Consider the following 26,457-nt stretch of genomic DNA (forward strand, 5'->3'; position numbering starts at 1 on the left):
ACATAGCTACGAAACACGGTTTGTGGTAGGACTTTTTTGCATATCTCGTGTCCGTTATTAAGTTCGGATCATTAACCATAAATATGTTTTACTTTATTTACGCACTGGCACGGTCTACGCTTTTTTTTTTTACTTTTTTAGCAGTTAGTGAATGTCTTTCTCTTTTTCTTCTGATTAAATGCTTTTCTTTAAAATCGCAGATGCTAAATCTTTTAGTACAGATCCATGCAGTTAAAATCTAGAAACTTAAGCTTCGGGTTGTTTAATTACTCTTAATTCACCACATAACAACACGCTATGTGGCACGCACAAAGAGCCAACGTCCTAAGGCTAAGGTAATACAAGGATGCTATATTCCTTCGCTTACGTGCTTGGGGGCCACATATACTTGGTGCATGGATATTTCGCTCAGAGAGACAAGAGCAGCCATATAACTATACCAATTTGTTCGACAAAATATGTAGCACGGCGTTAAATATCTAACACGGTGGCATTTGAGTAGATCGCTGAAATCAAATCTGTCCTCGTCATTGTAATGTTCTCGTCGCTATTCTAGCTAAACCACGAAATCACGTGTACGGTGGAGAAGCGTGCAGTAGCCGCGAGGCGCCGCTGCGGCGAGCTTTTCACTTACACGCCGCCGAAGAGTTGCATGCCAAGGAGCGCGAAAATGAGGATGAACAGGAAGAGCAGGAACAACAAGCTGATGATGGAGCGCATGCTGTTCAGCAAAGATATCACCAGGTTTCGTAGCGAAGACCAGTACCTGCGCAGAGAGAAACGTCAAGCGAGGGCGGTCACGCACGCAAAAAAAGCGCTCTTCCGCAAGCAGCGACAAGGGACTCTGCATGGCGCTGTCGTCCTAATCTTCCAAGGACGCTTTGCGTTGACAACTTTGGATGCTCTCCGGTCATGTATACTTCATCCTCAGATCGCGTGGAATTGCCTAATGGGTTCGCGTCATGGCGATATCCTCATTCGGTTAACCGAAATGCGTGCGCAGTTATTGACGTGGGAATGACCGAATACCATGTTTCCGAACCAGCTGCAAAAATCTTGACGGCCTTCTTACGGAGTGCAACCGCACTGCCCAAAGCATGCGCTTACACTGTAAAACGAAATAGCACTTTGCCCACTCATATGTAATCAGAATTCCCGAGGAGCTGTCTTAAGAGCGACAGAATCATGACTCGTGTATATAAAATATTGCCTACTCATCGTATTCGATGTATGCTGCTAAAAAAGATGCTGAGGTTGCTACTCCGCTGCGGGAGCTTAGTGGCTATGGCTTTCTGTGGGCATGCGCATTATTATTATTATTATTATTATTATTATTATTATTATTATTATTATTATTATTATTATTATTATTATTATTATTATTATAATCGGTCCACTATATCTGCGATACCTTTTTCATTCAGCGCGGATGGTGAAAAAGCGTTCTCAATGGCGTATGCAGAATTTTTAGACACAAATAAATGAAGAAGCTGTCGCCGTATGCTAGTGACAACTAACCTCTCGGTTAATCTTAAAGAAAAAAAAAGAACAAAGACAATGTCTCAGTTAGATGACACTTAAATAAAGCACTAGAGCATATAACGGCCACTAAGACAAAGTCTCTCTTGACAAGTTGCGGTTGCAACAAAGTTCCCGAATCTCTGGCGTAGGCAATTTTCAGATGCCGAAACGAGAAACACACATACACACACACACAGTGCAGTAGAATCAATATTTGTTGCAAACGCTATCGTCCTGAAAGAAGAGGTGAAGCGATTCCACAGCTCTGCGATGTTGTCATTTATCAACAACGCTGATATGGTATGTTGACCGATCTGATAACCATGCGAATAATATAATGATCACCACCTTCCGCAAGGTCGGAATGCAGCTGCTGAGTGTGGAATTTAACTTGTCTATACAGTGTGCCAAACTCTTCTAAAGGTGTCACACACGTAATTGAAGTGTGTCCGACGTTGTTTAACCTGTCCAACCGGTTTATCTTTCTGAATAATTTGATTAATGAAAGAAAATTGATTTTGTCAATGAAAGCACCGGTAATTAGCTCTGGCCGTTTGTAACCTTTCCCGTCAGATGTCGAAGGCAGATAAAGGTGTGAAAATTTCGCAGCGCGTCTGTCAATGGCTCCAGAAGAAATCGCAATCAGAACAACATCATAGAAGGCACAGAAAAAAGAACGGGTAAAGGTGAGAAATGCCTCATTTAATTGAAGAGGGAGAGGCCCGAAGCATCACGCGGGGCTGACATTTTGCGCAACGTTATTAGCTTGGTTTCGCTTTCGCCACTCACTTGGTAAACTTGAATATACGCAGCAGCCGAAGGGCCCGAAGAACAGACAGTCCGAACGAGCCTTCCTTGAGGCTGGACCAGACCACTTCAAATATGCTACCCGCTATAACCTGGACAAGAAAGAAAAGCGAAGCCACGTATTACAGCGCCGTTTCACGCTGTGAAGTGCCGCGACCCAGGCAGCACAGGTGCTGCCTGGGTCGCGATACAAAAGATAAGGTCTTATCTTTGTAGCTCTTCTTAAAGAGTGGCAACAAAACCACAATATACCGGGTTGTTTAAAATTACGCAGTCATTCCTTTGCAGATTCTTTTATATAAGAGATAAGCAACGTAAACCGCACAGAAGAGCACATGCACGACGTTGCGCGAAATGTATTAGGACAGAGGATGTGTTGGCCCTCTCATTCTACAATACCATCGTTGGCGCCTGATACACTGTCGCCGGCCAGCGCCATCGCTATCATTACTCTCGACAGAGCCTTGACAGACCGTCGCCCGTACTCACGAACAGCTGTTGCGCAACGAAGGATTCGTAAATACAAAAATCACTGCATTTAGTGCGTATTATATACGCAGAGGGTGCCTTAGCCAGGATTAGTGAATCCTTCCGTTCAGTACAGCGCTTCATAAGAACGAACGGCGGCCAGTCGTGGTGCTCAGCTTAAGTTTGGGGAAGTCGGCCGATCACTCGAGGGAATTCTTCGAAATTCTGGCCGTTATATGTAGTTGACGAAGTCACATTTTTTAGCGATTCCTTTCGTTTCCCACCATGTTTACGCTTTGTCAATTGCTCGCACGAAGTGCCTGCACCGTCACCGGCAGCCACCCTACTGGGATCGGCCTCTTAGTGGGACCAGGTGATGACGACGACAAGGGAATACGTTCTGAAGAAAAAGGATATTGATAAAGTCAGGCCACATATATATAATAATAATGATACTATTACTTACTACACAGTCGAATCTGTTGAAAGACGATTCAAAATAAATGCGTGGTCCAAGAGCATACACCTTGATTAACATCTCGAAGATGAATAGCCCCAAAAATGCAAATTCTGCATAATCTGCAAGAAAAACGAAGCGGGGGTACCGTTAAAGCGACGCTGATATTTACAAGACAGCGAGAGAGAGAGAGAGAGGAAGGGGGGGGGGGAGACGCGCGTCTACTCACATAAAAAGTCTGTAAGATATTGATCTTGATCATGGTGCTCCACTGCAACGCACACAGTGTTTAAGAACACAAGTACAATCACAACCCAATAGAAAGTTTGCGTCTTGACGACTTGACGAATGAAGAACCTGAAAGAAAAATCATAGGCATATATTTTTTGCGGCACAGGTGAGGAATAATTCTATGCGATGCAGCGAATACAGAGAGAGTCAGGAAAGGATTGCGAGATGTACTTTGAATCTCGCGACTTGCATACAGACAGTGATGTCTGGAAACGATTTAATGTCTGTCTGAACACTGCTTGTGTCCTATAAGTGGCACCACTCGGTGCAATGGCGATTCAGCATGCGCTCCTCACCACCTCGAAAAGCAGGGCTCGAGAGACGCACCTGAATTGCTTCTCGGCCTTCCAGAAAGCTTTACAGGCTCCCTTGTTCTTAATCTTCGTTTTGAGGTAGGAAGCCCTCGCAAAGCCTGCAAGAAAGGCAACGTCGTGAGCGGTGTCCCAGGTACAGCGGGAGGAGTCACGATGCTCGGACTACGAGGTCCCCGTCTAGCGCGCTCTATTGCAGGCAACACGCGCGCTGCGCGGGCGGCGCTTGGACCTGGACTACGTTGCGGGCAGGACACTGCTTCTAGGTGGGGGGAGTCCCTGTACCTTTTAATTTAACCTTCCCAGCGGGGGTCTCTGAGGGCGAGACACACACCGTTCGAACCAGCGCACCCGGCACATGTGTGGGAGTGCGTGTGAAGGGGGGCACATGCGAGAGAGAGAGGAAAATGTGTTAGTCGCTCCTCGACGCCGGGGCCCGCCGACAGAGGGCCGCCTGTGAGCCCCGCGAGGGGGCACCCGGGAGGGGGGCTCCCGGAGCCCTTTCCCGCTATCGGGGCGCACAGTCGGCCACTGGTGGCAGGCAGCTGCGGGCGGAACAGTGGGGGCCAGTCACACAGGGCCAGGAAAAGCAAGAGAGTGCGGCAGGGTGCTCAGTGGACACGTGACACAAACACCGCGGAGTATTATCACACGACGGCCTGTACGTCCTTCGAAAGAATTAGCGCGTGCTCGCACAAATCGCTTCCCGAAGAAAATAAACAACCGCCCCTATAGGCAGTGCGTCGATATCGCGACATTACAATGAACAAACAACACGATCGCCTGTTCTTTGTGCACAGGGTGTCCATGTACATAAATATCGAGGCCTCATAAAAGGAAGGAAGACAAGCCTGATTAGAAGCATTCTTGACCAAAAGAAAGCTATCGATACATTAACTTTGTCATCGATAAGGCCACTTGGTATAAACATTTTAACAAGGTAATATTAAAATGACATATCTCGCGAGTTCTGTACGGTCTGTTGGATATATGTGGGTGTTTTTTAGGCGCTTATGGACATCAACTGCTTTGCTGGTGCACGCGCAGAATAGTATCCGTACTAGATTTTTAGATGTAGATTTCTTGAAATAGAGGTTTTCCTTTACGACTTATGTAACACGTAATTTTCTATTAAGGAAGGTTTGAATAAATCATGTATACCGTGACATCATAACATAACACGCCGGAATAAACCAACAGTGGTACGTTCTTACACAGGAGTGCAATTTTTATGACTATAGTCCATTTTCTTTTTGTTACATGTATAATTGATCGACGAATAACACATGTTGGTACTCAACGGTCTACATAGCAAGGAGGGTTTGAATAGCACATTCCTCACAGGTAGCCGCTCATGTCATCTGGTGCACTACTACCATCAGTCGACCGTGGCGACTTTCCGGCCCGTCTGAAATCTGTCTCCGCTCACATTTACTGGAGTTTCATTACAAGGAACAAATTAAAATATCTGACATAAAAGTCATCTGGAGAGCGCAACGCTGATTTCTTTTTGTCACCCAGGGACACATCTGTTAGGATATCGCAGTTATCTGTAGCGTTTCCGAGTTCGTCCTTAAGTCCGAGTTCGTCCGAGTTTGTCCTTCACAATTCGCGAAATTTTGACGCGCACCACGATTTCGCTACGTGCACCAAAAGGGGATCGCCAACGATCCATGTCCTGCGCCACGTGCAAAGTGATCTCCGTTTATTGCGATTTGTCCTACTTCGGAAGCAATAACACAAAAAAAATCTCCTACCATTATTGATGCCTCGATCAGGTCATGTAAGACACCCTGTGCAGTTGCGCAATAAAAGTCCTGCGAGAACTGAAACAGCACACAAACCCAGCCACTGTGCGAGCGAAACTTATAGAAAAAAAAAATAACAGCGAAATCGGCCATGCGCGATCTGCGAGAACAGACATTGTTACAAATGATGCGAAATGGCGATGTGCGCTCTTCATGCATTGCTCTGAACATAGGTGAAATAGTCAGCGCAGGAAGGCCTTAACATGAACGGCATCACGTGTCGAAGCGCAAGCTTCGTGTGAGGATGACTTCCCTGAATAGCTGATAACGCCTTTTCGTGTCTAATGTAGCCAGGCATCGACATGGACTTCCCGATGATGGAACTGTAAAGGCGGCGATCTATATTCACAAGTAAACAAAAAGAAAAAAGAAAAACGGGAAGCTTATGCACTATTTAAAAATTTCATTCAAAGTTTCAAACAAACTTCATCCAGTCCTGATGCCGCACACATTGCTAGCAATAGCAAACGGTTATATAATTGCAGGGAGCACTCACGAAAGGTCGGAGCCCTCAACTACGGCGTCCCTCATAATCACATCGTGGTTTTGGAACGTTAAACCCCAACAATTATTATTATTATAAACACCCACGAAAGGAAACTGCGTTAATTAGCCTTTGTATTTGCTGTTATTCGTACTTGTTTACATGCATGACAAGACAGCTGCGAGGGAAAGCACGGTTCGGCCATTCCATTCGGCCACGTCTTCGAAAGCGCATTTCTGTTAGCGATTTCCTTAAACTTCACTGCCCTCAGTGCATCTCCCTCTTTAGAAAACGATGATCACGATTATCATTATTGTTATTATTCTTACAAGAACGCATGAAAGTGCCCGTGAAATGCGTAAAGCGGTAAATTGACCGGCAAGAATAAGTGCGCTCTCGTTAGCCCCATGTAATTTCATTCTCAGCTTTGGGGAAGAAGCGTCGAGCTTCTCGCATGTCACTGCAAAGACCGCAGATGTAACCATGTCTATGCAAGAATTCCACTTCGTCGAAAACACGTATCTTAGAGTGGCGGAAAATGAGAGGCACGATGCAGCGTGTGATGCCGTTCATGTTGGCCCGTTTTGCGTGGAGCAAGCAGGCTTGCTGGCATGCTTTGTAGTACACCGGGAAATACGACATGTAAGGCGCGCGTCCCGCTTAATTGACACGGTTCGCACTGAGCCGAGAGGCTGGGACTTGGTCGTTGAATGCTCACAATCGCGCCGGTAGAACGAATCTGAGCTCGTTAGTGCTGCTTTGAAAAGTAGACACGTGTTAATTTCCAGAGGGGCTTGAAAGACGCTCGCAGTGTACTTATACAATGGGCGATACGCGCACAAACCCGCGAAAACGACCGGACGTCACTGAAAAACAAGGAGTTTCGGCCTATTCCATGCATGCGTTCTTTTTCCGTTTTTTTAATGCGATGCTAAGATCTAGAATATTTAGAGTATAGGTACACCTAAAGTTTAAAGCGAGGTAAACAAACAGGTAAACCTTGTGCATAAATTTATCCGCAGAAAAACAACAACAATGTGAATAAAGATGATCAATCTCTCAATAGCACGAAGACCAAATGCAAATAAACACGTGATGACGAGACGCAGAGATGTACGCAGGCACTGGCATTCAGCTGCGATTACAGTGTTGCTGCCGGCGAGGTGCGTGGCGACCTCGACCCGAAATTGTTCCCTCCCGCCTCCTATGGCTTCGACAGCATAGGAAGTTCATCAAATGTCAATCAAACCAATGTCTGGAAGCAAGGCAAGCAGCAGGAGAAATAACGCTGCTTGCTACCAACACACGTGCGTCCATCTTTGCGTCCCATTACCCTCTTTTCTTTATTACGTTTCCAACCTGCATACCAACCGACGTAAGCACGCTATCGCACTGTGGCGTTGCAACCTGTCTCTCTAAAATGACACTAGCAGGCACAGAATACGAGCAGACATTGAGACGAATTTATTACAGGTCATACTTAGGCAATATCGGCTCTGATAGTAGACTGCATTGTTCGTGCACACACATATGCCGATAATTCCACATTGCTGAGGCGCGAACAGCTTGTTCTGAACTTAAGAGGGCGGCGAAATGCTGCAGCTCGCGGCATATACATATCATACAGTGAGCACAAAGAAACGAAAATAATAGAGAGACAGAGAGAAAGAGAAATAGAGAGATAGATAGAGAGAGAGAGAAAGCAGAGCGAAGAAAGGCGTAAGCAAGGCTGCATCCAAGAACAACAGCGGCGGCCAACTGAGGGCGGGGCGCTGCGGCCGCGAGGAAGGTGCCGACGACGGCGGCGGCCGCAGCTCACCTTCATCCTCCACATCTTCTTCCTCCTCCTCGTCCGTGCTCTTGTTGTGCATACTCTTTAGTTTCTTACGCTTATTGGCCGCTCGCCTGCGAGCTGCAAAGGTACGACCAGTGTAAGGCGTCAGGAAGTCGTACACTGCGCGCGTCATGTGCGGCTCACTTTCCTGATTCCTACCCCACGAGCAATTGCTAAGGTGAGCTCGGTAAAAGGACCGATAATTATGGACGTTAAAGGGGTTTCCGCTTGAAGAGCGCTGAGAGCTGCACGAACGCCATCTTACTGTCGCACCTGTCCGAATGACACAGTTCTCGTTAAATGATCAAAAATAAGGGTAAAAGAGGGAGCCGATTCTTGCCACTCGCAACCGTGTGAAGCCAATAGATAATGAAGTGTTGTCTTTGTACGGTAGTTTTCGGTAAATCATTTTGTCGGCTATTTACGTGTCGTCTATGCTGATAGGCAACAGATTCATACTTCAACAAGCACAGCAGTTACTACTTTTGCCCGGTGTTCTGCTGAGCGTTCAGGTTTGTACTTTGATAGACATGCACAAAAACGGAAATGAAACATAAAATAAAACCGGAAGAGCTAGACTCAGTGTGGAAACTCTTATAGCGGCACACCTCAAACACGCTAGCACGTTCGACCTATTCGAAACAAATTATTACTTCTTAATAGCTATTACCTGCGCATGGAAGACAATAAGGCGCGCACAGCAACCCACTGCGATGCCGCTGCATGTGTTATCACGTATTTGCGTTCAAGCTTGCTTCCGGGCAACATACTTTTCTAACAACTGGTAAAGCATGCAGCTGAAATAGTAGGACTGGAAAAAAGAATGTCAAACCCAGCGGATTAAAAAGAGGATATTATGAGGTAGAACTGAACTTGTTTCAACCTTCCAAGGGAGGCAAGGGAATAGAAGCTCGTCTAGACATTGAACTAGGTAATAGCGTTAGCATGTTAGCGCATTCGCAGTCCAGGCGTCCATATTGAAATGGCAAGGCTACTATGAGAACACGTGAACTGATATAAGGGCACGTTTCGGTGAAGAATTGAGCTTGAGTGTCTGTCGATATTCTGCATGGCTAGGAACATGCGCTTCGTGAAAACATTAAAGGAAGTATAAAAGCTCAGAAGGAATGCAGTTCATCTCTTTGGTACGCATGTTTTAGACACAGCTCCTTTTATTTTTTATTTTTTTTTGGTAAGGGATGACAAGCGATAAACACAGCGCAATGTTGAGGCTAAACACCGGGGCTGGAATGTTTGTTTTTCCGAAGAGCTTCCCTATAACGTGCCCAGAAAATAATTTCGTGTACATTCATACTCATTACACTCATTACTGGCGCTGTTTAGCCGCCCTTTGTATCACTACGATTACAAAGGATTGAAAAAGAAAAACAACGCACAAAATAAGCCGGGCAGCATTTTCTGCTGAAGCTTTCTTTGTGGGCACGCCAACTCGAACGAAAATACGCGACCCACGGTGCGACATATTTTACCTTAAGCACAAAATATATCTCGTAGTAAACACTGCGGCAATTATTTGATTCTTTTTTAAACAAATATGATTAAGGAGAGGTTGATGCCTATGTGTGGCTTCGGCGACTCCTTTTCTCTTACATAACAGTTTTCATCGTGAAATTGTCAACAATCACAAAACAGTACAAAATTGACACATGAAAGGTCGTTCACATACCTAATCACATTACTGCAATACAATTGACAAACCCGAAAGGCCCACGCTTCACAGAAGAGTTCATCAAGGTGATCACACAACATTCACTGGGCACTTTCTCGCACTTTTAAACATAACTGTCGTGAAATAAATGGGTATGAAAACACGAGAAACAGACGAAAACACCATAAAAATCCTGCCAGAAGTATCTGTTAATAAATAAAAATACGAACAATACTTAATTATTTGCTACAGCGCTCCGAATTTTCGCGCGACTATGCATATCACAAAGCACTGAACACCATCACGTGAAGTCACGAGGGATAGGGCGATTTGCGGTGCGTCTGATTAAGGCGATGATTTGTATGTGACCTTTCGCTTCACCATCAGCAAAATTATGCTGCCTTGCGTTGGAAGGCACACGTGTCCTTTCACCGGCCTTAGATAAAAAAAAGAAAAAAGAAAAGGATCGAACTCACCTTCCATTATGTGCATTTTCTCCTCTTCAGTCGTTCTCTCCTCCGCCAGGATTACCTCCTCTGCGTGAGAAATAAGGGATGATATTAATAGTTGTCACGTGCGCTGTCGGATGCTGGTTCCACTATTTCACCTTGCTGGGCGCCTTAATTAACGCGGCATGTTTCGAAGTGTGTACGATCATAGGCGTGCGCAGGGTTCCCCATCAGGGGGAGCGAAGGTTCATCGCAGCGCCCCATTGACATAATAGGGAGAAGGGGGGGGGGCAATGTCAGCGCCATACATTGACATAATTGGGAGGGGGGCGCTGCGACGAACCTTCGCCCCCCCCCCCCCTTAAGAAAGGGGAACCCTGCGCAGGCCTGTGAGTGAATGTATGGGGCAGATCTTGCGACCCCCCTCTTAGTTGACTCCCCCCCCCTTGTGCGCACGCCTATGTGTACGATAGATAAGGCACGGGCGACGAGCAGTGCAGCGAAATAGGCGATGGAGAAGCGACGTTCACTCCAAACTCACCCGCTTTGCATATCCACTCGACGTAGCCGTCCAACTCCCTCTCTAGCTGCTGCTGCCTCCGAATCTTGAGAAAGGCTTGCCGGTTCTCTACCCTTTCTCTCTCTTTTGCAAACTCTCTGAAAATACAGAAACAAAATTGATGTCAAAGCACGGGAATACGAAATATACTTTCCCGTTTGCCGGTTGAGGAACAACTTCAGCGCGTCCTGAGGTATTGCAAGAAGTGGCCATCGCATATTGCTGTATGTATACTAAAGTTACCAGTGCATTGATGTAATTCATGAAAGCAGCTTATGCTTATGCAATATTTCTTGTCCCACGGCGTCAAAATACTGAAGCACGATTACGCACGTTCCGCCAGCTCCTGTTTGTATAGGTTGACTGCAAAAGTTTCAGGGGCAGCAGCGTTGTAGACTGTGCCGTGTCTCGCAGTGTACGGTGACTCTGCTGCATAGCATCTACACCATATACCTCATTCCGTTCGCCGGCTTTCTCTCACTACTCTAGTCGCGCATCGTCGTTTTGAACGCCTAAAATTAATATATGCTTGAATCAATTAAACTTGCCTCTCTTTGCTTGACAAGCATCGGACAATTTCCAAACCTTAATCTACAAGAAGCCATCATGCCATAACATTTCAATATTTTTTTTTTGTCCTCACCTTTACATAGAGTTTGTTCTCGTTATCATTAGAACTCATTACTCGGTAACATCTGTTCATTACCACTGAATTAATTCTTGCAAGCCTGTTCATAAATGTTTGCATGTTTGTTTTCTTTGCATCGTTGTATTGCTTCTCACTCCTGCAATAGCGTCGTTCAGACGGCAGAATGTACATGTAAATAAATAAAGGATAGGTAAGTTTGGCAGTTTGGCCGTTTGAGTATGTGTCGGCGTATCATAAGCGAAATTATTGAAGCCTGTATCTTTATGGAAGACTGACCTGTGACCTAAGTGGTGAGCGGGGCTATCTGGGAAGAGGTGAGAGGCGTTTACGGGCCCCTCGTACAAAGAAGCGCGAACAAATATAGAAATAATTATTGGGGTTTTACGTCCAAAAACCACGATAGGGTTATGAGAGACGCCGTAGTGGAGGGCTCCAGAAATTTCGTTTAAGAACCCCACCTGGGGTCCTTTAACGTGCGCCTAAATCTAAGCACACGGGCCTCTAGCATTTCGCCTCCATCGAAATGCAAGAAACGCGAACTGGACGCGCGCGCTTAATAGCGTTATAAACAGCTTGATAGCTTGTTAGACAGGCCTGATATCAAACGGACTCGAAATATACAACGCGAACACAGCGTGCATGCATAGAGAAACCATGAGGACAGTTTTCACGCAAGCGTGGTGTGCAATCGAGTTTTAAAAAAAGAAACACATTCGCATCGCCAAATCGAAGCATGCAGTTGAGTTTGTTTAACTGTTCACTGCTGAGGCAGTATTTCCTGGTGCATTTCTCTTCATGCAATTGCTATACGGGTTCTTGGGAATTTAGAAGTGCGAAGACCGAGGTTAGAGGTATAGCACCGCTGGATCAGGGCTGGAGCAGAGTTAGTTTCACAGCGGCTTCATAAGTGTGACGAGAGAGCGCGCGCGGCAAAAAAGAGCAGGCGCGTGCACGAGTGCAACGCCAATTGAACTCACCCACTAAGAACACCGAGAACTAAGTTGAGCATGAAAAAGGATCCCAGGATGATGAGAGGTACGAAATACACCCAGTTAAATGAGTTACCCAAGGCATCATTTGTCTGCAAAGAGAAACAGTTGCGTAGTTAGAGGAAAAGGGTTAACGGTAAGATCGCATGGGGTGACTAGAATGCAGCGTCATGGCTATTTTGCAGTACACATTACATTCGAAGATTGGATAAAAATAGAAGAAACTCGATCCTGGGTTTAAGCTGCCTTTGTACAATTGGTCCGCGCGCGGTCTCTGCATGGTGCAACAACGAAAGGCAAAGGCCATACTGCCGCCATTAGGTGCCGTAACAATGTCATTTCAATGGCAGTCACGCGTCACTTATGCGGCTAGGAAACAAGTGCAGCAGAAGAGAAGGAGATGGGCGACGCTTCCAGCCCAGAAGAGCAGCAGCGCTGCGAAGTTGTGTATTCTCCAAGCTCCCGTTTTCTTTGTTTTTCTTCAGCAACTATCGCGAACCGCAGTTTCACTAAGTAGGTGGGCCACTTACCCAGTACAAAATGGCCGTCCAACCCTCCATGGTGATGCATTGAAAAACAGTTAACATGGCGAAAAAGATGTTGTCGAAGCTAGTGATGCCGTAGTTAGGGCCGATCCAGCCCTCCTTGCACATGGAGACGTTGTGGTCGCAAATGTACGCCCCGGAAGGATGTGACGAGTTTAACGGAGAATCCTGGTAGCAAGGCGTCTCCTGCTCGCCCTCCGGAACGATCTCGTCTGCGTGAGACGACGGAGTGTTTCAGCATGCGATAACAACATGGCTCATAATTACAACAAGTTCTTCGGCTAAAAGGTTATACGAGCAAATATTTCCCAATAGCGAATGGGAGCATATTAGCGAAAGCCCATCGACCAGTAAAAAAAGAAAAATTCTCCCGAAACGAAAACTTTAGTGAGTTCGGCACTTGAAGGGCAATAGGCGAGAAGGGCTGGACGGAGTTCACTCGGAGGACCTCAACTCTAACGATCGCTCCTTTGACAGCGCATAAGTGGCCCATTTCTCTCGAAGCATTTTGGAAAATACAAATTAAATAACGAGGCAAACGTTGCACAATGAAGTCAACAATGTAAATGTGAAGCGTTTTGCCGCATACAACAATGTTGTCTAAGATGGCATAATACAGCAGCAAAGCGGAGAGAGACTTTCCTTAGCACTGGCGCTCTAGCATTTCATTATCCTGGATTTACAGAGAATATGCTTTTCCCTAGCAAAGTCTTTTTACGCTGTCATAATATAGGGTGGAGCTGGCGAAGCTTTTCTTTCGCATAGGTAATGTTTGTGATGTCACGTCCAGTCGGCGTCTGATTTTACACTGTTTAACTGTTTCGTGAATATGGCTCGCGAGTTCGCGAACCATATTCACGAAACATCAAATATGCATATAGTATGCACATCAAATAGTCATACTCCACGATAACACGACGCCGGCCAATACACTCCTATAAACTTTCATTCATCTGCAATGATGCTGTACAGGGCCCCAAAGCCATTGAAGTAGCTGTAAATCTACGGGTCACCACTTGCCGTTCGTTAAAAGTGGATTGAAAGGTGAACGCGCGTCAACATACATTGCAACAGTGAGCTTCATTGCCTGTTTTTGAGAAACAGAACGACGCATGTCGTTTTAGCGCTTTTATTGCGATAGCAATTACATGGACAGTCTCGGTAGAGTGTCTCGGCTGGATTTTGCCGTCGCCGTCGACGTCATGCACCGTATATGTATAAGTATATATATATATATATATATAAGCCCCAAAGAAAAATAATTCAGAGAAATGCTTCCGAAGCGCGGAATCGAACCAGGGACCTCTTGCTCCGCAGCGAGTGGCACTATCCACTACGCCACGAAACTCACATCCTCCACGTAGCTAACGGCGAGCCTTATATACACACCCTTTAGCGCTGGACGGACTCAGAGACAGCAGGCGATAATAAGCGTTTCTTCATTACCAGCGAGATGGCGCTAGGAGCCCGACGGGCGCATTTAAAAGTCGTCGGCGAGCTCGCTCGCTTCTTCTTATATTTGCGCATGGGAGAAGCTTGCCCTTCCGCTGTCTGCTCGCGCGGTTTTCTCGTGGTGAGGGGTAGATGAATGTTTCAAGCTTTCACCGTGATGTCCGCGCTCATGTTACGGCGCGTACGAATGTCACTCGAGCTCAGGGACGCCGCTAAACGGACAAACAGAAGATGAGCGCGAACTATCAAGTGTCACAGCTCGACACTTGAAGCACGCTAGTTTCCTTCGCTGCTTCGGCCGCCTTTGCAACAGAAGCGCTGTTCAAACTGAGAGTATCCATTGGCCAGCCTCACTTCGTATAGCATTAGTTCCTTGCTATCGCATTCATTGCTTCGCCCTTGCGGCGAAACTGTGACTTTTTTTCTTTCTGTCGTGAAACAAACGTGTGTACTACCGTCGCAGGCCGCCAAACAGCTGCATATGCCGAGGAAAAAGAGTATGTAATGAATAACGTCAATAACGTTTGCAGGAACAATACATATATGAAATTCTCGGAACTTGAGTGCTCATATCAGTGCGCCCCACATCCACGGCTCACTGTTAACTTCTAGTTTCTGCAGCTTCGTGAAAACCAACACCATTTGTTCGGTCTGTTTCAGAACAGAAACCCCCTGCCGTCAAAGGAATGCGGGTATATGTGAAATCCCGCACACGACCTGCAAGAGCCGATACTTAAGTTTTCAAAGCGGAAAAGCAGCACTGGGTTCACTGTTGTTTGACAGTTTCTTCACTGATTGATTGTGCTTTTAGCGTCCGGGGCCTTTACATTGTGACAAGCCTGAACAAAGCAAAAGGGTTCAAACGTTCTCTTTTAATGGAACTTAAAGGGGCCCTGCAACACTTTTCCAAACAGCCATCAGATTACTCCATTAAAGTAGTTTATTGCCCCTCACGATATGACTGCCACAAAAATTTTTAGAATCCTCCAAGTACGAGCGGAGTTACACGGAATTGTCGCGCGCTTTAAGCGTTTTCTCTCTCCTTTCGTACCAGCGAGCGCGCTGAAAGCAACGCGGGCGGGGGGGGGGGGGGGGGGGGGAGCCCAGGGGGCAATAAGCTTCGTCCGGTTGTCAGTGCGCGTCATGACCGTGACCACTTTCTTTTATCTTTTTTTTTTCTTCGAACGCGCAGCTTACTTTAGTGTGATCGCGAGCATGCGCGCGGGCACGTTGCGGCGTCCCGCAGCGGCCGCGGTAACTATGCAGCTTACGATGCTGAAATCAGCCAATGGCCGTAAAGCTTGGGTTTATAACGCGGTCATTTTGGGTATATGACATCACTTGTCGAGAGGAGAGCGAGCGATTTGCAGTTGACTTTGAAAATTAATTGTAAATTCCAGACCACGTGCTGCGCTATAATGTTTAGCTCGCATGTTCTCAGGAGTCTCTACTATCGATCGGCGGGGTTTCCTGAACATGCTCAAAAAGTGTTGTAGGGCACCTTTAACGACATCTCCCGGTATGTATTAAAAATGAAAGGCATAACGAGGCAAATCATACGTGCAGTATCTGTTTTAAAACCACTGCGCAAATGAGAAAATAGGCCTACGGGCTCTATTGCACTTTATCTTTTACCTCCAGACATTATTACTAGTCCAGTCACATGCGCAGCGGCTTCCAAGCTGTTGGAAACGACTGTTATGTGAGGTTAGTTAAAGCTCCTGCTGAGTTGCTGTTATTCATGCAGACATATAACACCATCACATAGAGGGAGAAAAGTAGCGCCCCAGCAGTTGTCTCCTAAGCCCTAACCCACATCCGCTTGAAAATGAAAGAAGGAGGGAAGAGAAAGTCAGATGGCAAGGACGTTAACCAGAAAAGCGTCAGGTTGGCTACCCTACGCTGGGGGATTGGGAAATGGGAGGGATAAAAAAGACTAAGACAGAGAAGAAGAGGGAGGCACGCGAACGAAATGAGAGAGAGAGAAAGGAGGAAAGCGAGAGAGGAGAACGCATGCACATACAGCATGAATACTCACTTGCATCTTCTAAACTGTAGCATGTTTTGTGTAAAGCACCGCTGTAAAATTCAAGGCCAATAATGGCAAATATAACGATGGCAAAGAGAACAAGAAGTCCTATTTGAAGCAATGGCGCCATGGCTTTGATGATGGACTTCAACACTACTTGAAGGCCTGGAAGAGGAGCGAGAAAGATAGTAAGTATGTGTTCCCGTTTAAAATCTCTCGAAATATTAGATTCGAAAAAAAGAGAAAGCTTTTAAGCTCTTACAAAAACAGAAGAAGGAGCTCATTTCTTTTGCAAAGAACACTTAGAACTTAGTGCCTCCTGGAGCTGGTAATTTGTAAGGATTACTTGATCAATTTATATGCAGCCACGGCAGCCAGTGCAAGATAGGGACACACCCGAAGCGCGTCTATGGTGTTTTTAGCTTGTTTTGAGAGACTCTTCTTGCACAAGGCGAACTAACGCCGCTTTTCGTACTTCCTCTGAGGCTTATGAGGTAGGCTATGAGGTAGGCTTATTTCACTGTCTTGCTCCGACGCTTAAACTTGCTTGCCCTCGTGCACTGACACTATAACGAGCTATACACGGTTGCCGTGCTAACGAGAACGTGGGCGAATGTTTTCCGTAGCTCGCATGAGCACAGCAGTATGCTTAATTCTGTGTCGCATTTTTCGTAGCTTCTGTTATAAACTAAGGCTTAAGATATTGTAAAGAAGAAGAAAGAAATAACAGCTACTTAAACTACACTACTGCCTCTGGTGGTCGGGGGGAGGGGGTGCAGTTCGTAAAGTGCACGCTTTGTAATAATACCAATCTTTCGCAAACGCTTGCTCATTAACATCCTAAATGCCGAGTTTGTAGCTCACGACTGCAGTTGAGTTGCAATGAGTCGCGTACTTGTTCTTATAGACATCCGATAGAGACACAATGACAATGAAAGTTGAGGCCACAAAAGTGCACTACGGGGCAGAGTTGACAAGTACAGTGCGGCGGGGTTTACAACGGGGTGGACAGCGGCACGGCGGCTCATTTTTGCGAGACGCCACGGCGCTGCTGCAAGGCATGGCTGGAGCAGGGTGACGCGGCCCAAGGGAAGACTCACTTGGGATTCCGGAGACCAGCTTCAAGGGTCGAAGCACCCTGATGGCTCTCAAGGTTCTGAGATCTAAATCTAAATCCTCCGGTACAAAGTAGGTAACAAACCTGCAAGCAAACAAGGGGAGTGGGATGCTCTAACTACGGGTCTACGCTACACACAGCGGCCCCTAAGAGTGCCGCACGCTATGCATGCACGTCGCCGCTACGAGTCGCTCGCAGTAAGCAGCAGCGTTCTCACAAACTCCGAGACCGGTGCGCGCGCACGCTTCCACGCAACAACTGCTCATTTCCACGAAAGTTATACGACCACGGCGACATCCGTGAACGCTACGCTTCTCTCTTCTCGGCATAAAATTTCGTAAGTGCGAAATTCCTAAAAAAAAAAAAAAAAACGTATATACGGAAACCGTATTCCAAGACATTTTGCGAGGATGAAGTCCTGCTAATCCTGATTCTAGACATATCGTTGGCGGAGGCGGCCAGCCAACGGCAAATAGCATTTACGAACGAAAAAAACCAAAAAAACATTGCGATTTCGCCCCCGCACAAAGAACCAATTCGCTCTAATTTCGGCGTTCGGCCGATTCGGTTCAAGGCACTTGCAGCTTCGATGCGTGCTCTTGCGCCATCTTTTAAAGCCTGTCTCGGTTTTCGCGCCGTTAATTATTTGTTTAGTATAAACATGTGCGTGTTTCTGTAAGATGATTAAGATGATTGTAAATGTATTTTGCTATCGATCGAAATCCCAATGTTCCGTAAAGACCCAAATGGCGCTGCGTCTACCACTTCGTATCATTTTGGTCGAAGACGATATATATATATATATATATATATATATATATATATATATATATATACAGGGTGTTTCAAGAAATGTGTTGTTTACAAGAAAAGTCTTGTTTAGCACTGCCTTTCAGAAAAGGCAGTGCTAAACAAGACTGATGATCTATGTTAGAATTATAGGCGCTGAGCTATTGTGATAGCCGACATTACATTAGCGATGACTAACAGTACTAAGGAACTAAACGCGTTGTGCATTTGTAACGCGCTCTCATGTATGTATTTCTACGCTCATCTTCGCTCTCGCTCGAAAAATTACGAATTGTTTGCTGCTTACTATGACTCCAAGTGCTGTAGTGCTTCGAAAACCACACTTCGACGGAGGCGAAATGCTAGAGGCCCGTGTACTTAGATTTAGGTGCACGTTAAAGAAGACGAGATGGAATAATTTACAAAGTTCTCTCTCTGAACTTCCCGTTTATTCTGCAAATACATATACTTGCCAATGTGAAAAGCTGCGGAGAGAGCTGAATATCTTTTGTCAGAAGAGCGCTGTCGCTGGAGAAACTCCCAGGTGCTTGGCCCACAGAAAAGTCTTGTGATTACGGAAACGCAGGGTGGATTTAGTGATGTGCGCGGCGTTAGTTATGTGTTTTTTGAAGACACCAATATTTGTGATGGTTACTGAGCGGACTATACTGAAAGACTACACCGCGTTGGTATGTGTGCTCGGAGGCACACATACGAACAATTTCAATATACAGGGTGTTTCAAGAAATGTGTCCAACCTTCTCAAAAAATCAGGAAAATGCGATATTTGCTCGGGGCTTTCAGAATTGCTTTTTCTGTAGCGGCAGTAATCTTAAGGTAGTTAAGGACATCATTTAGGATAGTAATTAAGAAAGTTATATTAATTAACTTTTTAATTAGTGGAGTTAGGTGATTGTGTCAAATGGGAAAATTGAAGTTCTTCATGCGAGGAATCCATCCGAGCTTTGAGATTTCGAAAAAGCGTCCTCTAGTAATTGTTGTGGCGTAATGAAATTCAACCAAATGCAACGGCTTTCAATAGCGAAAGCCATCGAATTCGGTTGAATTTCATTACTTCGTAATTATTACTAGAGGCCGCTTTTTCGAAATCTCAATGTTGGGATGGGTTTCTGGCACGAAGAACTTCAATTCCCAAATTTGACACAGTCACCTAACTCCACTAATTAAAAAGTTAATTAATTTAACTTGTTTAATTACTGTATAAAGTCATGTATCTAACCATCTTAAGATGCCTAGCGCTACAGAAAATGTCATTCCCTCATTTTGGACGTCTCAGAAGAATATGGTAGTTGCTTTCTTTCATGTTTCTGTTTAGGTTTCGCCATTGAATTTGGTTGAATTTCATTACTTCGTAACTACTACTAGAAGCCACTTTTTCAAAATCTCAAAGTTGGGTTGGGTTTCTGGTATGAAGAACTTCGATTCTCCCATTTGACAAAACCACCTAACTCCAATAAATAAAAAGTTAATTAATTTAACTTTTTTAATTACGGGCCCAAATAATTTCTATAACCATCTTAAAATCCCTGCCTCTACAGAAAAACCAATTCTGAAGGCAGCAATCAAATATCGCATTTTCCTGATTTTTTGAGAAGGTTGGACACATTTCTTGAAACACCCTGTGTGAGTGTGTGTGTGTGTGTGTGTGTGTGTGTGTGTGTGTGTGTGCGTGTGTGCGTGCGTGTGTGTGTGTGTGTGTATATATATATATATATATATATATATATATATATATATATATATATATATATATATATATATATATATATAGTCATTTTTTATCCTTGACACGCAGACGACAACCGCAAATAAATAAATAAATAAATAAATAAAACAGTGGAGGCTCAGCGACGGCAGTGCATCGAACTCAGTACTGTCATGTTTGAGAAGTTCAATCAAAACCCTACATCATCTATTCACAAGGAGTTTCAAAACAATATATATGACGGGTCAAATTATTGCGCCGAAGCGAAACATGATTTGGTTTGGTTTGGTTCATCAATACTAGACGCAACACGGAGTAATGTGGCCATCTTTGTCACCGTATCTTGTTTCTTGTCCTCAGTATGAAGCAACTCCCTTAGGTCCCTTCTTTAGTTCCTCGGTGTGCAACACGACGCGACTTGACTGCAAACATGATACAGTAATGAGTCACCCATATAGTGGCACCAACGCGTATGCTCAGAGGACGCACGTGTATATCTGGCGAAAAAGATGCTGCTTGCCGGAGAAGAATCGCAAAAACGCTCGTGCACTTAGGCGCTTGTGGAAGAACCCCAGGTGGTTAACATTACTCCGGTGTCGCCCACTATACGGCGTGCCTCATCCGATGATGCGTGGCTTGGGCAGGTGAATTCTCGGAACTGGAATGATTGATCAGTGCAGGAGGACGAAGTGTGGTGAAAATGAAGAAGAGGTAAACGAGGTGTAGAAGCGGCCAAAAAGTTGATAAAGTTTAACAGAAATCAGGAAAAGAAAAAAAGATGGATCCCAATAACGTAAAAATAAGGCGGAAGTAAGCCAACGTGAGCCATATGTAGAAATCGATGTGATTAAAGAAAGCTTTAATAAACCGTTTCTACGAGAAAAGCAACAATCACACGGCAATCGTGGCGCGGAAATGGAAGCACGGCACTGAGGACGTTCTCCCAGCCAAAAGCCAAAGGTGCGTTTGCGCTTTGGCGAATCCACATTACTTTTCGTTTGTAAAATCTGTTTTCCATTTGCCGACTGTGCTTAAATTCTGTCCGATTAGCTGATACCAGCTCTTGCGGACAGCTCTACTATAACAAATGATTGATTGATTGATTGATTGATTGATTGATTGATTGATTGATTGATTGATTGATTGATTGATTGATTGATTGATTGATTGATTGATTGATTGATACGATCGCAGCGTCTGCTCAAGCCGCCACCCACCAGGGAAGATATAAAAACGAGTGCAACTTGCATTACTCACGCCGCGAAATGTTTCCTCTAAGGTCACATCTCCTTGCTGACGTCTTAACGCCCCTATACGAGGAGGCATGCTCAAGGATACGTGGAATGAGACACGCGCTTTGATAACACTATAGACGCATTCCAATGCTTACGCCCACTTTGTCGCACGTCGCCTCCCGCTCCGCGAGCACAGCATCGCAGCAGCTTGCTTCCGCCTTCGCAGCACTGAAGGAGCCATATAGTAACATCCATGGCAATTGATGCATCATACAAGCCGTTATAGGAAGCACGAACGATAAGAGCGAGAAGGTGTTTTCATGGCGTGATTCTTGACCTCAGTCAAAAGGCCGAGCGTTCTGATACCGCCCTTAAGCCTTTCTCGCGAGAAGCGTGCACCTCTCGTATAGAACGCCAGGCGCATGCTATAAATAAACGGGCGGACAAAGTTATCCCACCGCGTTGCTACACACGGTCGTGTGTATCAACGCGCGAAAGCCTCTAGCGCCTACCGTGCTTAGCGTCAGTCCATTTTCAGAACGCAGTCCCGACTTCCTTGGTCACGACCGAGACAGCTACGTGTGAACAACCCCGAACCGCCATCGAGTGAGTGCTCGAGCTTTTCGGGGCGACAAATGCCCGCTGTGTTTGCTGAGTTTTATCCCACAATTTTTTCCTCGTCCGTTTGCGCTCGAGTCGAAGGAAAAAGAAAACAAGCAAAAAGAACGCCCGATTTTATATAGGCAAACATGTCCTCGAATTTCCCGGAAGTTGTGAGGGTACACTGTCACTGGATATTAAAACAGATTTTGCTGCTGCGGTAATGGTGCATCGCCTGCACAGTCGAATTAGGCGCTTAGCGCGGGAAGCGAGGCTAGTTGGCTTTCGACAGCTTATTCTCGAACAGCCCTAAATCTTGGCAATGCCGCACGTCTGTGCTCCATCCCTCCCGTGTCGTCGTCTGGCGGTCGCGTCCTTCGGAAGTTGCGGTGCTCCGAAACTAAGCGACTATTTTTGTCGCTACTGTTCTGACGTAATTTTAATCGAAATAAACATCCAAATAACTGCTCGCAATTTATTCTATACACTTTGGGTCAGTCGATATTTTAAATGTTGCGTACTTCATAGCCACGAAGGCAAGACGTGCATAATGCGAACGCATCCTTTATAGCATTTTAAAGATGTAATCTTACTGTGAATCTCGCGTATTTGTTAAGCAGAACGCTGGATGGTAAAAACGACAGTAACAGCAACTACAACAACAACAACAAAAAAAGACATATTCGCGCGAGACAATACACCAAATGATCCATAAGCCTAACTACCTATGAGGTTAGAAAGGCTCTACAAGGCATGTCCCGCGGAAAAGCGGCTGGAGAAGGCAGCATAAAAACCGATTTGATCAAATATGGAGGAGGTTTTATATTAAAGACGCTTGCGACACGCTACACATTATGCCTTGAAAAGTTAAAACTTCAAGTGTACCGGCGAGTTGGAACAGCGTCAATATTTTACTCATACACAAAAAGGGAGACGTGAAAAACTTGAAGAGCTACAGACCGATCAGCCTTCTTTCCGATTTGTACAGAATACTCACAAAGATAGCCTCGAATAGGATAAGAGCCACACTTGGTTAGACCTGGACCTTGACCTAGAGAACAAGCTGGTTTTAGGAAAGGGTACTCTACCATGGATCACCTTAAATTCTATTAAGTAACTGCGAAGTCTGCCGAATACAAAAAGAAAAGCCGCTTTATATAACATTAACAGACTACGAAAAGGCACTCGATTCGGTAGAGATACCATTGGTTCTGGAGGCATTGCGTAGGCAAGGACTACTTGAAACGTAGGTGAATACGATAGCCAATATATACAGAGATTACACAGCCACTGCGCTCCTCCTTCAGAAAAGCAGGAAAATCCCGTTTTGGGAAGGGTTCCGAAAATGAGACACAGTCTCTCCATTATTACTCACTGCATGTCTAAAATCAGTACTTAAACGAGCAGATCGGGAAGAAATGGGGATGAAGATTAATGGAGAGCATCTGAGGAATTCACGGTTCGCAGACGACATCGTAACCTTCAGCAATAAAGGCAACTAACGCAAAAATGATGGAAGATCTAAACCGAGAACGCGTCTCAAGTGTCGTTGAAGATGAATGTGCACAAGACAAAGGTAATGCTAGCTGGTCCGGCGAGATAGCGAGAGTTCGTGATAGACAACCGGACCTTATAGAATCAGTACATATATGTGGGTCAAATACTAACAGGGAGCCAACTCATGAAAGAAAATTCACTGAAGAATAAGGATGGGCTAGAGCGCATAGGGTAGACATCCTGAACTCAGGACTGGCAGCTTACGACTCGCCCTAAAGCGGAAAGTGCACAATCACTGTATTTTGCCAGTCCTAACACATGACGCAGACATCAGAAGAATAACAAAGAAACTCGCTAGAAGTTAAGGACCACACAAGGTGCCATGGAACGGAAAGTGGTGGCGCAACATCTACAGATAGAACGACAGCAGAGTGAATCATAGAACAAACGGGCGTCGCCATTATCCTAGATGACATTAAGAGGAAAAAGAAATGAACCTGGGCAGGTCGCTTCATGAGGAGGACAGATGACAGACGGCCAATTAGAGCGTCGGAATGGATACCAAGAGATGGGAAGCGCGGCCGAGGACGGCAAAGGATTAGATGGAGAACGAAGTTAAGCAATTGACAACTAGAACGGGACATGATGGGTTGGAAGTGACTGGGAGAGGCCTTCGTCCTGCACTGGAGATAGCATAGGCTGCTGCTGCTCCTGATGGTGATGATGATTTTGATGAAAGAGCAGCAGCCTCGTCTTCCACATGGAAAGAAAAAGGTGCGTTCCCCGGCGTTCTGTCCTCTACGTGGGCGCGGCCAGCAGTTACAACGGCCTCCCGTTAGGGGGTCGTAACTCCTCAGGATCCAATAAAGTTCGTTGTCTGTCTGTCTGTCTGTCCCCGACTGCGACGACACACAGTGACGTCGACATACGGCTGATCGAAAAGTTCGTTAGTTTTATTTGTAGATTTCACGGGCATATTATGACGGTCAATAGGCAGGCGTATTAAGTTAAATAAGCGAAAATTCTGCGTTGCTATAACTTTCAGGTAATGCGTTCTTTTTTTTTGTTTGTTTGTTTCGACGGTTACAGCCAGCTATATAAAGCTAATGTGCCACCATGAGATTCGGGACACTGTAGGAGTGAAGTAAGAAAAAGTACCAAAACCTTCCTGATTGGCCCTAGCACAGCTCCTTCCACACACCTCCTCATCTCTCCCCTTCTCTTAATCAGACCCACGCGTGTCCACAAACGCGCTAAAAGAAGAAAATCGCGAACATGCGACGTGGACTGCCGTAAGCTGACTTGCAGACAGGCACGGAACAGAGAGAACTCACCGAACGAACCCGGATATTTGAAAGAGCGAATTCAAATTAAAGCGAGGACACTGCACTGCTAAACGACACACCGGGCAATGCATATCGGCTCCCAACAACTGGCGGACCAGCCGAGGCAATCAGCAACAGAAGCCCTGCAGCGCTGTCTTCCATAAACACGCATGCGGGAATAGTAGAAAGGCTGGGTCAGCGGCCGGGCCCGAAGCGAGAAGAAACTGCCACGACGACAAAATAAGGGTGCGAAAGCGCAAGGCGACGAGAAGTTAATTTCCGAAACGGCTCCCTCCTCCTCTCCATCACAGTTAAATCGAAGGGTGTGACGAAGGGGAGCGCATATAGACGCCTTCGCAGAGCGCTCGGGAACTTTGGGCGAATGCGCACACTTGACGGCCACCAAGCAGGGCGCGATCGCCCACCCGCTGACGCGCCGGAGTAAGAGAGAAAAGAAAAAGAAAAAAGAAATAGCGAGAGAGGTGGCGCGACAAACATTCGATGGGAGCGGCGCTTATACCCACAGCCATTGTTCGCGCTAAAGCTTTCAGCCTTATCCGGCGCGGGATCAAGCTGCAGGTGGAAGAGCGCGGGACAAACGAAGAAAAGTACCACGCTCGAGCTCCAGCAATAAAGCAATCCGACGACGGCGGCGCCTTCTCGCGTGGACGGCCGTGTTCGTCTTTATTGGACGCGGCTTAACGTCTCCTTTTGTCCGGCCGACCCGTACCGTCTTTTCTAGAGCGGTATCAAAATGCACGCGGCGCCGCGTGCCTTTGTACGCTTGCCCGTGACCCCGAAATTAGCGCGGCCAGTCCTTGCAAGTGGTGACCTCGTCCGGCGATTCAATTAAGTTGTTTTGGCACAACTCTGTGGAAGGAGCGATGGACTTATTTACTTTATTGTCGCGATAGAATCGGAGCCTCGGCGCCGTATAGCCGAGTGGAATTAACTGCGCCGTTTCATCTCTGGAACTTCGTTTAGAGAAACCGTTGCTTTGTGAAAAAGGGTTCGTGGAGCACGCGAATATTTCAAGTTAGAGACCACTGAAGTGATTTTGCGCGCCCTTGCGAGGGGATCTGAAGATGCTATATATACTTTGGCTCCGTCCGCTTGTCGATATTGAAGCGGGTCTTTTCAGTCAGCGCTGGTTCTCGCTGGGCGGCTGCAGTGCAATGAAACTCCGAGGAGCCGTACCCAAAAAAAGAAAAAAAAATCCTTAAGATTGCGCGCGTGTAGGTCAAGGAGTCCGCCTGCGGTGGACACTTTTGTGTTGTATCACCTACGCGTACCGCTAGAAATTAACATGACGGCGGGCGCCTGCGGTAGAATATTTGATTCTCGCATTGGCTTGTTTTGCGTAGCCTGGTAAAAGAATAATACTTTGCTTGGCGGCCGCCTTAATGTCAAAGACTCGGCAATGCGGCACGTTACAAAATAATTCGACAACCTGGCACCGAATTCACGAAGCTTTTTGTTTGCAAGCGCTGTTCCCCATTGGCCCGCTGCCTCCGTTAGTAACATGCCCGACACCAGGATGGGCTGCAATTTGATTTGATGAATAACTTTTGCAGAATTACGTCTCTGCGAATGCAGGCCCTGGTTCGATTCACAAAGCTTTTTCATTCGCAAGTGCTGTTTGGCATTGGCTGACCACTTTGACTAAAAAATATATCCACCAATGAAATTTGCTAGTATCCTCCCTTGCGAACAGTTCTAGCACAACAACGTTTTTATGTGAATTCGGTCGTCATGCTCATTCCTGTCTATGCGTAGGTGGGGCATGGAGCGAACGCCGTGGGCGGGTTTTGTGGTGCACACGCGCACAGTATTAAGGGCTTTAGAG

The 26,457-nt window shown here is 46.0% G+C and overlaps 1 protein-coding gene across 1 annotated transcript in view; it reads right to left on the reverse strand.

Moving 5' to 3' along the window:
* LOC119404958 (voltage-dependent calcium channel type A subunit alpha-1) overlaps nt 1–26,457 on the reverse strand; it is a 561,845-nt gene that overhangs the window by 75,413 nt on the left and 459,975 nt on the right. Inside the window, exons 7-19 of the mRNA XM_049418585.1 lie at nt 17,423–17,523; nt 16,332–16,487; nt 12,827–13,053; nt 12,285–12,388; nt 10,641–10,756; nt 10,127–10,186; nt 7,967–8,059; nt 4,141–4,170; nt 3,872–3,956; nt 3,483–3,610; nt 3,263–3,375; nt 2,311–2,420; nt 635–766 (exon numbers count right to left, since the gene is read on the reverse strand). Of these exons, the coding sequence (XP_049274542.1) occupies nt 635–766; nt 2,311–2,420; nt 3,263–3,375; nt 3,483–3,610; nt 3,872–3,956; nt 4,141–4,170; nt 7,967–8,059; nt 10,127–10,186; nt 10,641–10,756; nt 12,285–12,388; nt 12,827–13,053; nt 16,332–16,487; nt 17,423–17,523 (1,455 nt within the window). The remainder of the gene's footprint in view (nt 1–634; nt 767–2,310; nt 2,421–3,262; nt 3,376–3,482; nt 3,611–3,871; nt 3,957–4,140; nt 4,171–7,966; nt 8,060–10,126; nt 10,187–10,640; nt 10,757–12,284; nt 12,389–12,826; nt 13,054–16,331; nt 16,488–17,422; nt 17,524–26,457) is intronic.

The sequence above is a fragment of the Rhipicephalus sanguineus genome, chromosome 1 (assembly GCF_013339695.2).
Source record: "Rhipicephalus sanguineus isolate Rsan-2018 chromosome 1, BIME_Rsan_1.4, whole genome shotgun sequence".
NCBI lineage: Eukaryota > Metazoa > Arthropoda > Arachnida > Ixodida > Ixodidae > Rhipicephalus > Rhipicephalus sanguineus.